This window comes from Lontra canadensis, unplaced genomic scaffold (genome assembly GCF_010015895.1).
Source record: "Lontra canadensis isolate GAN:19392208 unplaced genomic scaffold, GSC_riverotter_1.0 scaffold72, whole genome shotgun sequence".
NCBI classification, from domain to species: domain Eukaryota; kingdom Metazoa; phylum Chordata; class Mammalia; order Carnivora; family Mustelidae; genus Lontra; species Lontra canadensis.
In genome coordinates this window covers 6,893,571-6,910,355 of record NW_022631066.1, presented here as the reverse complement: position 1 = coordinate 6,910,355, position 16,785 = coordinate 6,893,571, and the positions used below count along the sequence as shown (strand labels likewise).

The 16,785-nt window shown below is 35.4% G+C and overlaps 1 protein-coding gene across 4 annotated transcripts in view; it reads left to right on the top strand.

The window, feature by feature from the left end:
- Nucleotides 1-16,785, top strand: part of SLC39A12 (solute carrier family 39 member 12) — a 78,633-nt gene that overhangs the window by 14,776 nt on the left and 47,072 nt on the right. For all 4 annotated transcript variants that reach the window (XM_032880885.1, XM_032880883.1, XM_032880886.1 and 1 more), the window contains exon 5: nt 15,152-15,324. In XM_032880885.1, the coding sequence (XP_032736776.1) occupies nt 15,152-15,324 (173 nt within the window). The remainder of the gene's footprint in view (nt 1-15,151; nt 15,325-16,785) is intronic.

Sequence of the window (16,785 nt, the reverse complement as noted above, 5' to 3'; positions counted from 1 at the left end):
TTTTCCATTTCTTTGTGTCTTCCTCAATTTCTTTCATGAGTACTTTATAGTTTTCTGAGTACAGATTCTTTGCCTCTTTGGTTAGGTTTACTCGTAAGTATCTTATGGTTTTGGGGCAGTTGTAAATGGAATCAACTCCTTAATTTCTCTTTCTTCTGTCTTGCTGTTGGTGTATATAGATGCAACTAATTTCTGTTCATTGATTTTGTATCCTGACACTTTACTGAATTCCTGTACAAGTTCTAGCAGATTTGGAGTGGAGTCTTTTGGATTTTCCATGTAAAGTAATATATCATCTTCAGAAAGTGAGAGTTTAACCTCTTCTTTGCCAATCCAGATGCATTTTGTTTCTCTTTGTTGTCTGATTGCTGAGACTAGGACTTCTAGTACTATGTTGAACAACAGTGGTGATAGTGGACAGCCCTGCTGTCTTCTTGACCTTAGGGGAAAAGCTCTATTTTTCTTCATTGAGAATGATATTCACTGTGGTTTTTCATAAATGGCTTTGGTGATATTGAGGTATGTACCCTTTATCCCTACACTTTGAAGAGTTTTGATCAAGAAAGGATGCTGTACTTTGTCAAATGCTTTTTCAGCATCTATTGAGAGTATCATAGGGTTCTTGTTCTTTCTTTTATTAATGTGTTGTATCACAATGATTGATTTGCAGATGTTGAACCAAACTTGAAGCCCAGGAATAAATCCCATTTGGTTGTGGTGTATAATCTTTTTAATGTAACTGTTGGATCCTATTGGGTAGTATTTGATGAGAATTTTTGCATCTGTATTCATCAAGGATATTGGTCTGTAATTCTTTTTTGATGGTATCTTTGTCTGGTTTTGGGATCAAGGTAATGCTGGCCTCATAAAATGAGTTTGGAAGTTTTCCATCCTTTTCTATTTTTTGGAACAGTTTCAGGAGAATAGGTATAAATTCTTCTTTAAATGTTTGGTAGAATTCCCCTGGGAAGCCATCTGGCCCTGGGCTCTTGTTTGTTGGGAGATTTTTGATGACTGCCTCAGTCTCCTTACTGGTTATGGGTCTGTTCAGGTTTTCTATTTCTTCCTACTTCAGTTTTGGTAGTTTATATGTCTTTAGGAATGCATCCATTTCTTCCAGATTGTCAAATTTGCTGGTGTACAGTTGCTTATAATATGTTCTTATAATTGTTTGTATTTCTTTGGTGTTGGTTGTCATCTCTCCTCTTTCATTCATGATTTTATTAATATGGGTCCTTTCTTGCTCTTTTTTTTTTTTTAATCAGTCTGGCCATGGGTTTATCAATCTTATTAATTCTTTCAAAGAACCAGCTCTTAGTTTTATTGATTTGTTCTACTATTCTTTTGGTTTCTATTTCATTGATTTCTGCTCTGATCTTTATTATTTCTCTTCTCCTGCTGGGTTTAGGCTTCCTTTGCTGTTCTTTCTCCAGCTCCTTTAGGTGTAGGGTTAGGTTGTATACTTGAGACCTTTCTTGTTTCTTGAGAAAGCTTGTATCAGTATATACTTTCCTCTCATGACCACACTTGCTGTGTCCCAGAGATTTTGAACAATTGTGTATTCATTTTTATTTGTTTCCGTGAATTTTTAAAAATTCTTCTTTAATTTCCTGGTTGAGCCATTCATTCTTTAGTAGGATGCTCTTTAGTTTCCATGTATTTGAGTTCTTTCCAACTTTCCTCTCGTGGTTGAGTTCTAGTTTCAGAGCATTGTGGTCTGAAAATATGCAAGGAATGATCCCAATCTTTTGGTCCCAGTTGAGACCTGATTTGAGACCCAGGATGTGATCTATTCTGGAGAATGTTCCATGTGCACTAGAGAAGAATGTGTATTCTATTGCTTTGGGATGGAATGTTCTGAATATATCCGTGATGTCCATCTGGTCCAGTGTATCATTTAAGGCTTTTTTTTCCTTGTTGATCTTTTGCTTGGATGATCTGTCCATTTTAGTGAGGGGAGTGTTAAAGTCCCATACTTTTATTGTGTTATGGTTGATGTGTTTCTTTGATATTGTTAATAAGTGGTTTATATAGTTGGCTGCTCCCATGTTAGGGGCATAGATATTTAAAATTGTTAGATCTTCTTGTTGGACAGACACTTTGAGTATGATATAGCATCCTTCCTCATCTCTTATTATAGTCTTTGGCTTAAAATCTAATTTATTAGATATAAAGATTGCCACCCCAGCTTTCTTTTGATGTCCATTAGCATGGTAAATAGTTTTCCACCCCCTCGCTTTAAATCTGGAGGTGTCTTTGGGTCTAAAATGAGTTTCTTGCAGACAGCATATCGATGGGTCTTGTTTTTCTTTTTTTTTTTTTTTTCTTTTCCCAATCCATTCTGATACCCTGTGTCTTTTGATTGGGGGCACTTGGTGCATTTGCATTCAGGGTAACTACTGAAAGATATGAATTTAGTGCCATTGTATTACCTGTAAGGTGACTGTTACTATATTTTGTCTCTGTTCCTTTCTGGTCTATTACTTTCAGGCTCTCTCTTTGCTTAGAGGACCCCTTTCAATATTTCCTGTAGGGCTGGTTTGGTGTTTGTAAATTCTTTTAATTTTTGTTTGTCCTGGAAGCTTTTTATCTCTCCTTCTATTTTCAGTGACAGCCTAGCTGGATATAGTATTCTTGGCTGCATATTTTTCTCATTTAATGTTCTGAATATATTATGCCAGTCCTTTCTGGCCTGCCAGGTTTCTGTGGATAGATCTGTGGCCAATCTAATATTTCTATCATTGTATGCTACATTGTATGCTATCTTGTCCTGAGCTGCTTTCAGGATTTTCTCTTTGTCACTAAGACTTGTAAATTTCGTTATTAGATGATGGGGTTTGGACCTATTCTTATTGATTTTGAGGGGGGTTCTCTGTACCTCCTGGATTTTGATGCTTGTTTCCTTTGCCATATTAGGGAAGTTCTCTGCTATAATTTGCTCCAATATACCTTCTGCCCCTCTCTCTTTTTCTTCATCTGGGATTCCATTTATTCTAATACTGTTTTGTCTTATGGTATCACTTATCTCTCGAATTCTCCCCTCGTGGTCCACTAGTTGTTTTTCTCTCTCTTTTGCTCAGCTTGTTTATTCTCTGTCATTTGGTCTTATATATTGCTAATATTCTGTTATGCCTCATTTATCCTACAGTAATAGCCTCCATTTTTTTATTGCACCTGATTAATAGCTTTTTTTAAAATTTCAACCTGGTTAGATTTTAGTTCTTTTATTTCTCCAGAAAGGGATTTTATTTCTCCAGAAAAGGATTCTCTATTATCTTACATGCCTTTTTGGATCCCTGCTAGTATCTTGATAATCATCATTCTGAACTCTAGTTCTGACATATTACCAATGTCCATATTGATTATGTCCCTAGCCATTGGTAGCCTCTTGTTCTTGTTCTTTTTATTTTTTTGTGGTGAGTTTTTCTGCCTTGTATTTTATCCAGATAAGAATATATGAATGAGATAATAAAATGCTAAAAGAGTGACTAAGACCCCAGAAAAATATATGCTAACCAAACCAGAAGAGACCCAATGCTGGGGGGAGAAGAAAGGGGAAAAAATTTAAATATATATATATATATATATATATATATATATATGAATGAATGACTGGTGAGTAGAACAGAGCCACTCACTTGTTTTTGTCTGTATTCTGGTCTCAGAAGAAACTACCTCCCAGATTTTTAAAGAAAGAAAACCTTATACATATACACAAAAATAAGGGTAAACACACTAAAGGGATAGAATATGACTGTGAAGATGAAAATTAAGAAATTCTAAAAAAGGAATTGATAAGATAAGTTGGTTGGAAAAAGGAAGGAAAAAAAGGAGGAGAGAATGTGATCTGGCTGGAAACTAGAGCAAAGCCATGCCCTATATATAGGTTATATTTCGATCTATTAGAAGAAATTGTATCTCAAAATTTCAAAGAAAAAACCCTATATGTATAAAAAAATAAGTTTAAATACAATGAGGGGATAAAATATGACTATAACAATGAAAATTTATGAAGTGTTTTTTTAAAAACATAACATTAAATAGTTTAAAAAAGTTAAAAGAGGAAAAGTTAAAAAAAAGAATAAGAAAAAATTAAATTAAAATAATTAACTTTGCAAGACTAAGGGATCATGGGGAAAAAGCCATGAATTCTATGTGTTGCTTTTTCCTAGCTCTGGAGTTCCGTAGTTCTTGTTGGTTATTGAACTTTGTCTTCTGATCTTCTGTGGGAGGGGCCTATTGCAGTAATCCTCAAATGTCTTTCCAGAAGTGGAATTGTACCGCCCTTGCCAGGGGACAAGCTAAGCAATCTGCTCGGGTTCACTCTTGGTAGCTTTTGTTCCCTGAATACTTTCCGTATAGTTGTGAAGGACGGGAATGAAGATGGCAGCCTCCCAATCTCTGGTCCTAGAGGAGCCAAGAGCTTGGGTCCCCACTCCTCAGTGCACCCTCAGAGTAAATCAGTCAATCCCTCCCTTCTCCCTGGTCTCCAGCCACATTCCTTGCTCATTTGGCCTGTGACGGAGTGTTTCTATCTCTGGTGCATGGTCCCATTTAGAGTCTCCAAACCCAGAAGATTCCTGCAGTGTGTTCCTGCATCACTCCTCTGGAGGAGGAAGGAGAGGTTATCTCCGGATCTGCCACAGTGGGGTCCCTGCTTGAAGAACAGTGGCCCAACTGTGCCTCGGATCACAGTTGAAGGTGACTCCAAGCTGAGAGTCCCTCCTTGGCTCTGTCTCTGCCACCGGCTTCCCCGCTCTGATACCTGAGGGCTCTGCCACACTCAGGCACCCCTGGTCTTTCTGTGACCCTGCAGGTCCTGAGACCACACTGTCCCCACAAGGGTTCCTCCCCTCACTTAGCCTCTAGAGCAATGTATCTCAGTGGAGCAGACTTCTAAAAGTTCTGATTTTGTGCTCCACTGCTCTCTCACTTGCCAGGAGCCACCCCTCCCCCTGCTGTCTGTCTTCCCGTATGTCGCCTCAGATTCACTTCTCCACATATCTTACCTTCCAGAAAGTGGTCGCTTTTCTTTTCCTAGAATTGCTGCTCTTCTCGTCTATCTCTTATTGATTTTGTAGGGATTCAGAATGGTTTGATAACTATATAGCTGAACTCCTGGGGCCTAATGATATTTCAGACTCCTACTCCTCCACCATCTTGCTTCCTCTCTGAATTTTAATTTTTTTAAAGACACATTTATTTATTTTAGCAAGTGAGGAAGAGAGAGTGAGTGGGGAGAGGGTCAGAGAGAGAATGTCAGTCATACTACCTGCTGAGCATAGAGTCTGACTTGGGACTTGATCCCACAACCCATGAGATCGTGACCAACTGAACCATCCAGGTGGCCCAGAAATGACATTTTTAAAATCTGTATCAAATTTTTACACCAGTGGCATCTGGAATGTTGCAAAAGAGCTGGTGCTCCTTCCAATACACTTCCTCCTGGGAAGTCACAACATAAAGGGAGATGTGAATTTACCAAGGGACCAACAATACCTGTGATCTGAGTAAGACTCCCAACTCTGAAAGGGCTCGAGAGATGGAACCATACAGTTCAGTGTTGAACTTTTCCTGGACCTGCTTGCCCAGCAATTTGAGTAACATATGTGGTTTTCTACAGTTCACTTGCACTTTTTGTTAAAAGTCAAAATATAATTAAATCATATTACCCAGCTTTCATGCATAGGAAATAAGCCAGAGAAAGGCATGTTAAGCAGAGAATCAGTTTGAGGTGGGAAGTAGGAGTTGGGAAATTTTAGCAGTGCAGTTCCTGTTGCAGCTGGAGGGGTGCAAATGATTTTACATCGTTTTTCAAATGATGTAAAAATGTACACCACTTGAAGTCTTGACCGCTCTAAGAAATTGGAGGCAGTCAGACCACAATACAGAAGACAGGCAAGTTGTGTGAATATTGATCATTGTGGACCTTGGTCAAAAAAAAAAAAAAAAAAAGCCAAGTAACACTGTTCATAAGAGAGGTGTAGTATCACCTATTTGAACAAAAACCAGCCACTTCAGCATTTGAGCACTTGGAGTTCAACTTCAGACTGCCATTCCATCTCAGCTCCATTAGGCATTTTAGAAGCCATGAGGCATTTTCTCTCACAACTACCCCTGAGCTAGGGCACTGTAGCTACTGATTATATCTTGGGTGAGAAGAAAGTATGCTAGTTTCAAGTGTTTGTTTGTTTTTTTTCCATTTAAAATCCAGCATAGTGAACATAACAGTGTTATATTAGTTTCTGTGTGTGATATACTGATTCCATTCTATGCATTACTCAGGGCTCATCCTAGTTCTCTCTCTCTCTTTCTCTCTCTCTCTCCCTCTTTTTCTCCTTTCCTTATTTGTTTTGTTTCTTAAATTCCTCTTATGAGTGAAATCATATGGTATTTGTCTTTCTCTGACTGACTTCATTTTGCATTATACTCTCTAGCTCCATCCATACTGTTGCAAAAGGCAAAATTTTGTTTTTTTATGGCTGAGTAATATTCCATTTTATATATACCAAATCTCTTTTATCCATTCATCTATCAGTGGACACTTGGGCTGTTTCCATAGTTTGGGTATTGTAAATAATACTGCAATAAACATAGGAGTGCATATAACCTTTTGAATTAATGTTTTCATAGTCTTTGGATAAATATCCAGGAGTGTGATTACTGGATTTCATGGCAGTCCTGTTTTTAATTTTTTGAGGAATCTGCATACTGTTTTCCACAGTGGCTGCACCAATCTGCATTCCTACCAGCAATGCACAAGGGCTCCCTTTTTCTCTACATCCTCACCAACATTTGTTATTTGTTGTATTTTTATTTTAGCCATTCTGACCCGTGTGAGGCGTTACCTTATTATGGTTTTGATTGTGTTTCCCTGATATGAGTGATGTTGAGCATCTTTTCATGTGTCTATAGGCCATCTGGATGTCTTCTTTGGAGAAATGTCTTCTGCCCATTTTTATTTAGATTATTTGTTTATTGTTGTTGTTTTTTGGTGTCAAGTTGTATAAATTCTTCATGTATTTTGGACACTAATCCTTTATTGGATTTTCATTTACAAATATCTTCTCCTATTCAGTAGGTTGTCTTTTAGTTTTGTTGATTGTTTCTTTTGCTGTGTAGGAGCTTTTTATTTTAATGTAGTCCCAACAGTTCATTTTTGCTTTTCTTTCCCTTGCCTCAGGAGACATTTCTAGGAAAATGTTGCTATGACCAATGTCAGAGAAATTATTACCTGTGTGCTCTATTAGGATTTTTATGATTTTAGATCTCAACTTTAGGTCCTTAATCCATTTTGAGTTTATTTTTGTGCATGGTATAAGAAAGTGGTCCAGTTTCATTCTTTTGCATATAACTGGCCAGTTTTCTCAAGACCATTTGTTGAGGAAACTTTTTCCCATTGCATATTCATAGCTCCTTTGTTGAAGATTAGTTGACCATTACCATACTCTCTTGAATATTGCAGCTTTGTAAGTATAACTTGAAATATGGAAATGCGATGCCTCGAGTTCTTTTGTTCTTTTTCAAGATTGCTTTGGCTATCAGGGTGTTTGGTGGTTCCATACACATTTCAGGATTGCTTTTTCCAGTTCTGTGAAAAATGCTGTTGATATTTTGATAGGGATTGCATTAAATCTATAAATTGCTTTGGATAGTATAGACATTTTAACAATATTTAGTCTTTTAATCCATGGGCATGGAGTATCTTTCCATTTGTTTGTGTCATGTTCAATTTTTTTCACCAATATTTTATAGTTTTCAGAATGTATGTTTTTTATTGGTTAAATTTATTCCTAGGTATTTTATTATTTTTGGTGTAATTGTAGATTATTATCTTAATTTCTCTTTTGGCTGTTTTATTATTAGTGTACAGAAATGCAACAGATTTCTGTATATTGATTTTATGTCCTGCAAACTTGCTGAATTCATATCAGTTTTAGTGGTTTTTTGGTGGAGTCTTTTGGGTTTCTATATATAGCATCATCTCATCTTCAAATAGTGAAAGTTTTATTTCTTCCTTACCAATTTAGATACCTTTTGTTCCTTTATCTTCTCTTACAGCTGTTGAATAAATGTTGAATAAAAGTGTTGGGAGTGGACATCCTTATCTGGTTCTTGACCTGAGAGGAAAAGCTCTCAGTTTTTCCCCATTGAGGATGATGTTAGCTGTGGGTTTTTTATATATGGCCTTTATTTATATATGGTATTTTATATATAGCCTTTATTATGTTGATAATAAACCTACTTTGTTGATCGTTTTTATATGCGTGTGTGTTTTACTTTTTTTCAAATGCTTTCTCTGCATCTCTTGGAAAGATCATATGGTTTTATCCTCTTGTTGATGTGATAGATATATCACATTTGAACCATCCAAGCATCCCATGCATCCCAGGAATCAATCCCACTTGATCATGGTAAATGATTTTTTTTATGGTAAATGATTTTTTAAAGATTTCTTTATTTGAGAGAAAGAAAGAGAGTATGTGTGTGAGTGGGGGGAGGGACAGAGGAAGAGGGAGAGACTCTCAAGCAGACTCTCCACTGAGCATGGAGTCTGACACAGGAATCAGTCTTATGACCATGAGATCATGACCTGAGCCAAAACCAAGAGTCAGATGCTTAAACAACTGAGCCACCCAGACACCCCAGGAAATAATTTTTTAAATGTACTGTTGGAATCAGTGTGCTAATATTTTGTTGAGAATTTTTGCATCTATGTTCATCAGAGATATTGACCTGTAGTTCTCTTTTTTTGTGGTGTCTTTATTTGGCTTTATTATCAGGATAATGTTGGCCTCATAGAATGTATTTGGAAGCTTTTCTTTCTAGTTCTTTCTTTTCTAGTTTTTGGAATATTCTTTGAGAAGAACAGATATGAACTCTTCTTTAAATGTTTGGTAGAATTCACCTATGAGGCTGTCTGGTCCTAGACTTTCATTTGTTGGATGTTGTTTTATTTTGAGTGAGACAGAGGTAGGGGCAGAGGGAAAGGAAGAGAGAGAATCTTAAGCAGGCCATGGAGCCTGGTGTGGGGCTTGATCTCACAGCCCTGAGATCATCACCTGAGCTGAAGTAGAGTTGGACACTCAACCAACTGAGCCAACAAGTCCCTGGGAAGTTTTTTGATTATTGATTCAATTTCAGGGCTAGTAATCAATTTCAAATTTTCAATTTCTTCCTGATTCCATTTTGTTAGGTTGTATGTTTCTAGGAATTTATCCATTTTTTCTAGGTTATCCAATTTGTTGCTATATGATTTTTCATAAGGTTCTCTTATAATCTTTCATATGTCTGTGGTGTCAATTGTTATTTCTATTCTTTCATTTCTGATTTTTTAAATTTGAGTCCTCTTTTCTTTTTTCAAGAGTCTCACAAAAGGTTTACCAGTTTTGTTGATATTTTCAAAGAACTAGCTTCTGGTTTCATTGATCTGTTCTGCTGGTTTTTTAATTTCTATTTTGCTTATTTCTGCCTTAAACTTTATTATTTCCTTCCTTCTCCTGGCTTTGGGTTTTGTTTATTTTTCTTTTTCTTGTGCCATTAAGTGTAAGGTTTAGCTATTTATATGAGATTTTTTCATGCTTCTTGAGGTAGGCCTATGTTGTTATAAAATTCCCACTTAGAACAGCTTTAGTTGCATCTCAGAGATTTTGGATCATTCTGTTTTCATTTTTAGTTGCTTCCATGTATTTTTAAAATTTCCTCTTTGATTTCTTGGTTGATCCATTCATTGTGTGGTAGTGTGTTATTTAATCTCCATGCATTTTTGCTTTTTCTAGATTTCTTCTTGTGATTGATTTCTAGTTTCATAGCATTGTGTTCAGAAAAAATGCATAGTATGACTTCTCTCTTTTTTAATTTGCTGAGACTTCTTTAGTGATTATATTAATCCACTCTACAGAATGTTCCATGTGCACTTGCAAGTACTATATATTCTGCTATTTTAGTATAGAATGTTCTGAATAGATGTTAGATCCTGCTGGTTCAGGATGTCAATCAAAGTCACTATTGTTGATTTTCTGTTTTAGACTATCTGTCCATTCAGGTAAGTAGGGTGTTACAGTCCTCTACTATTTTTGTATTACTATCAATTACTTCCTTTTCATTTATTATTAATAATTTTATGTATTTGGGTGCTACGATGTTGGGTGGATAAATATTTACAACTCCTTTACCATCTTGTTGGATTGCCCCTTAATGATTTTTCAGTGTCCTTCTTTGTCTTTTGTCACAGTCTCTGTTTTAAAGTCATTTTAGGACACCTCGGTGGCTCAGTCAGTTAAACTTCTGCCTTCAGCTCAGGTCATGATCTCAGGGTCCCACATTGGGCTCCCCGCTCCGCAGGGAGTCTGTTTTATCCTCTGCCCTTCCTCCCACTCATTCTCTCTCTCCCTTAAATAAATAAATAAAATCTTTTTAAAAAATAAAGTAATTTTATCTGAAATAAGTATTACTCCCTAGACTTTTTTTTCAAATCCATTCGCATGATAAATGTTTCTTCATTCCTTCACTTTCAATCTGCTTGTGTTCTTTAGGTCTGAAATGACTCTCTCATAGGCAACGTATAGATGAGTTTTGCTTTTTCATTCATTCTGTCATCCTGTCTTTCAACTGCAGCATTTTGTCCATTCAAAGTAATTATTGATATGTGTATTTATAGCCATTTTGTTACTCATTTTATGGTTGTTTTTGTAGTTTTTCTCTGTTCTTCTTTTCTCTTAATCTCTTCTCACATTTAGTTGGCTTTCTTTAGCAATAAGATTTCTTTCCCTTGGGGCGCCTGGGTGGCTCAGTGAGTTAAAGCCTCTGCCTTCAGCTCAGGTCATGATCCCAGGGTCCTGGGATCAAGCCCCACATCGGGCTCTCTGCTCAGCAGGGAACCTGCTTCCTCCTCTCTCTCCCTGCCTGCCTCTCTAACTACTTGTGATCTTTGTAAAAAAGAAAAAAAAAAAGATTTCTTTCCCTTCATTCTTTGCATATCTATTACTGATTTTTGATTTGTGGTTACCATTCATTTTGTATATAACGTGTTCTATATATAACAACAGTCTATATTAAGTTGATGGTTGCTCAAGTTTGAGCCCTTTCTTTACTCTTCTCCCTGCCCTCACATTTTAGGTATATGGTGTCTTACTTTATATCCTTTTATTTTGTGAGTCCTTTGAATGATTTTTATAGATATACTTATTTTTATTGCTTTTGTGCTTCCTAGTTTTCTTACTATTACTTATGGTTTTTCCTTACCAAGCAGAGAGTCCCCTTTAACATTTCTGGTAAGACTGGTTTAGTGATCATGGATTCCTTTAATTCTTGTATGTTGGGGAAACTTTATCTCTCTTTCTATTCTGAATGATAACCTTACTGGATAGAGTATTTTTGGTTGCAGTTTTTTTTTTTTTCTTTCAGCACTTTGAATATGTAGTGTCACTTTCTTCTGGCCTACAAAGTTTCTGCTGAAAAAATTAACTAATAGCCTTTTTGGTTTCCTTTGTATGTAACTGTTTTCTTATTTCTTTTTGGTCTTAGAATTCTCTCTTTACCACTACTTTTTGCCATTTTAGGTACTATGTGTCTTGGTGTGGACCTCCCTGAGTTGATTTTGTTGGGGGGTCCTTGTGCCTCCTGGGTTTAGATTTCTTTTTCCTTCCCCAGATTTGAGAATTTTTCAGTAATTATTTCTCCAAATAAGTTTTCTACCCCCCTTTCTTTCTCTTCTCCTTCTGAAAGCCGTATGTTGCAAATGTTATTACATTGGATGATGTTGCTGAATTCCCTAAGTATGTTTTCATCTTGAAAAAAAATTTTTTTCCTCTCAGCTATTGAACTTGATTGCATTACTCTGTCTTCCAGGTCAGTGATCCATTCTCTCTTTTCTCTAGTCTACTATTAACTCCATCTGGTGTGGTTTTAATTTCATTTATTGATTTCCTCATCTATTTTCTTTTCTCTTTTGAGAGGGAGAGAGAGAAGGAGGGGAGGGGCAGAGGGGAATGGAGAGAGAGAATCTAAAGCAAGCTCCACACCTAACTCAGAGACTGACACTGGCCTTGATCTTACAACCCTCAGATCATGACCTGACCTGAAATCAAGAGTCAGACCCTTAACCAACTGAGCCACCCAGGTGCCCCTCTGATGGGTTCTTTTATGTTTTCTATCTCTTTCTTAAGGGTCACACTGATGTCCTTCACTCTTTTCTCAAGTCCTTTGAGTGTCTTTATGACTATTACTTTAAATTCTCTATCAGGCATATTACTTATCTCCATTTTGCTTAGGTCTCTTGTTGTGATTTTGTCCTCTAGGTTATAGAGGTAGTCATCCATATTTTCTGCCAATATTTGTATGTTATCATTTCTGATTCATTTTGGATTAATTATGGTATATGCTGTGAGGAATAAATCTCCTTTATTTTTTCTATATGGCCACCGATTTTTTTAAATACTTCTTATTTTAAATGCAGTGGAAATTATTTCCTCCACTGATTTAAGATCACTCTTCTATATAATACATTGACAAATGTAATCAAATATATTTCTATTTCCTATTCTGTTGGTCAACTTACCTATTTATGTGCCAGTATCATACTCTCCTACTTACAGTTTTACTTATAATTAGTATATTAGCATATAATATTTAAAATATTAGTATATTTTAATGTCTGGTAGAGCTAGCCTTCTTCTTTTCAGCATATTCCTGGCTTGTTTTTCCTTCCTAACAGACATCACCAAAATGTCAAGCTGGAAAGAAAAACATTGTGATAATTTATTGTGATGTGTATACACACACATATAAAATAACTTAGGGAGAAAATGAAACTTATAAGATATTACATCTTTATATCTATGAATATATGTCTCCATTGCTCATGTCTAGAGGTGTGTTTTTTTGGAGTTCTTTATTATTTTACTCATAGGTTTTAGACATTTTCTGTTATATTTGTATTTAGGCTTTTAGCTTTCTTTTGGCTGTCTTAAATGGGGTCTTTTCTTAAATTATATTTTCTAACTTGTCTTTGTGTATACAAAGGGTTTTATTTCTATGGACTAATTTTATAACCTGTTCCATCATTAAATCTTTTATTTTATTTTTGCATTTTTTAGGGTTTTCAGGTATATATAACCATACCATCTTTAAATAGATGTAGGTTTTTTTTTGCCTCTTGCTTTCCAATTCTTGTGTCTACTGTCTTATCTAATTACATTGGTTGTTAATAACCCCAATATAATGGTAAAGAGTACTGAGGACAGTCTGCATCCTTATCATGTTTCTTCCTTTGAAAGAAAAGCCTGTAGTGTTTCCCCCATTGAGTTTAGAGAATAAATGAGAAAAATTTAATTGGTCTTTTATATTAGCCCACATACTTATATTTCTGGTGCTCTTCGTTTCTTCCTATATAGATTCAACTTACTGTTTAAATCATTTCTTTTCAGCCTGAAGAACTTCACTTAATATTTCTTATAAGGCAAGTCTTCTCTCAATGAATTCTCTCATTTATTGTTTATCTTGGAATTATTTTATTTCACCACCATGTCTGAAGAGTTGTTTTACTGGATATAGAATTTTTGGTTGACAGTTTTTTCTTTTAGCACTTTGAGTATAACATTTCATTCTTTCTGGCCTCTGTTGTTCAGATGGGAAGTCAAGTACTATTTGTACTGATGGTTCCTTGTATATGATAAGTCATTTTTCTGTTGCTGCTTTCAAGATTTATCTTTTTCTTTGACTTTCATCAATTTTGCCTCAATGTGTCTGGGTATGGATCTTTTTATATTTATCCTACTTGATGTCTGCTAAACTTCTTGAACATGTAGATTAAGGTTTTATATCAAATTTGAATAATTTTGATGTTTTTCCCCCCAATGTTCTTTCTACAACTTTCTCTTCTGTGTTTGTCATTACATATAAGTTGGTATGCTTGCTCTTTTCCCATGGGTCTCTGAATTTATTCTTTTTTAAAATCTTTTCTCCCCTCATTCTTCAGTCTGGATTGTGTCTACTAATCTATCTCCACTTTCAGTAATTCTTCCTTTTATCATTTCAAATATCATCCAAATTGAGCTTCATTAGTGATTTTTTCATTTCACTTATTGTATTCAACACCAGAATTTCCATCTGGACTTTTATATAATTTTGAATTTCTTATTTCTTCTATTCATTGACGTATTATTGTCACACTAATTCTTTAAATATGAATTCCTTTAGTTCTTTAATCCCACTTATAATACCTGCTTTAAAGTCTTTTTCTGTTAAATCCAACATCTGGGAATACTCAGACACCTGTTTATTGACTGCTTTCCTCCCTGATTCTGAATCACACTTTCCCATATTTTTGCAAGTCTGCTATTTTTTTTTTCACCGAAAGCCAGTCATGTAAAATGAAATATTATAGTAACTCAAGTTTATAATTTCTCCTATCATTGATGATAACATTCAGGAAAATACCAGGGACATTATTTTCACAAGCAAGAAGATGGATAAATTAAAAAAAAAAAATTCACCATTATATTTAATTATTCTCTGTATCAATCAATGTTTTAAAAGTCTAGAGCTCTACTAAGGGAAACTAAACTGTAATCTATAAACTGGCAACCATACCACAGTAGCATTAGAAAACAAAGTCAGCTTGTCTCTACAATCTTAGACCCCTTTTATTTCTTTTATTTCTGCATGAACAAACCCTTAAAAAGAAAATAACTTTATTGACTTAATCAAAGGAAATAGTTATGTATAGTTATAGTTAATCTACTAAGGTTGCCTATAGTCGCTCAAAAAATAAATTTCCTAAGCATTAGGCCAGTTCTATCTTTTGTTTGCATTTTTATAGAGGCCATCTAGAAAAAGAAAGAGTTGGCTCAAGAGAAGGTAGCCCTTTGGAAGAATTGCCCTTTGTATCATCCCTAGGAAATAAAAATGGTGGGAACTTCTTTGTAAGGCTGATTTAGCTCCAAAGCTTAGTGTAAATCTTGTGAGGCAATCAATACTCACATGAAATATAAATCTTCTTTTATTATTGTCCAGAGAAACATCTTGGCTTTTCATTGGAACCAAATTTATTTAGCAGGATATCTATACTGTGGCCGTAAGAAACTGTGATGATCCTGAGATTGACTTATCTTTATTCTATGTGACACCAGATTTTGTGTGAAATTTCTAGAACTAGACCAGCTCCTCAACATTCTCTGGACCAAAAGTACCTGTATCAGAAAAGGTAAAATCCATCAACTTCAAAGGACACAAACCAACCTAACAATCTATGATTGGGGTCACCCTAATCTATCTGTATCCATGGGCCAAGAGTCAAATGATGGTTCAGCTTCCTGGGATGAGGTATGGTCATTATTCTTTTTTTTTTTTTTAAAGATTTTGTTATTTATTTATTTGACAGACAGAGATCACAAGTAGGCAGAGAGGCAGACAGAGAGAGAGGAGGAAGCAGGCTCCCTGTGGAGCAAAGAGCCCTATGTGGGGTTCGATCCCAGGATCCTGGGATCATGACCTGAGCCGAAGGCAGAGGCTTTAACCCACTGAGCCACCCAGGCACCCCTGGTCATTATTCTTATACTATCCGATGTTACTGTCAAAGTTGTGAAAGTTCTGTAAGAGTTGTGGAAAATTTAAAGATAATGTGTATTTCCTTAAATGTAAAAATATTCTATTTCTACAGAGTGGCCATGGGTTTTTTCTTCTATAAATAGATCTCTATGGACATAAACATGAGGCGAAGATAGGCAAGAAAAACATATATAGTGTATGTGTGTGTATATCTGCATTGTCTCATATATATATATATATATATATATATATATAATATTTTCCCACTTGCATCTGTATTAAATGAGTGAGTAATTAATTCGGCAAACATACTGAGCATTTATTACCTGCCAGTCACCATCACAGGCATTAGGGATACAAGGCTGAACAAAAATAGGCATGATTCCTTTGTCACTTATGGGATAGTAGGAGGATACAGACATTACATATATACTTACAATGATGAATAAATGCTTTAAATGTAGTTTAGGTTATGAAGAAATTACTTTGAGCCATGACTAACAGAAATATTTGTACAGTAAGTTATGAAATATATATTTCTCTTTTTGAGAAAAAGTGATAAATATGTTTATAAACATATTTATATCTGTTATTTCTTTAAGTCATGCTCTAAAGAACATTCGCTAGCCTATCTTAATGTTCCTTGAAAAGGGGTGCTATGGTCCAATTGGTTTGGGAAATACTAGATATACATATTGCCTTGTAGCCTATTAAGTTATCTGGGGAAGCCCTTTAGCAAATAAACTTCTTTTATCTAATTGAATCCAACATTTCTCAAACTTTGACTATGGCATTCTTCACTCTAACCATTTAAAATCCTAATAAATTGATGTTCCACAAATATGACTTATGTTTATTGAGTATGTACTTTGTATTAGATGTAGCACTATTTCACCTGCATTGCCTCATTTAATTATTATCACAACTATATGAGGTTAGGTGTCTTATTCCATACTACAGATGAAAAAGTTGAGACATGGAACTAACAAATGATTGCTTCAGTTCACAGAAACTAGGACATGCACATAGGTTGTCTAATAGCATATTCTGTGCTCTTAGCAGCTGTGTTATTGTTTGAGAAATGTTGATTTAAATAAAACTATTTTTGTTATTTGTATATTAGGTGAGCAAGGTACCGTCTGTACCTTAAAAGGGCAAGATCCCTTACGATTCTTAACAATGCAGAATGTTGTTCCTGTGAGTTATAGATACATGATTGGACGGTATCATATATTC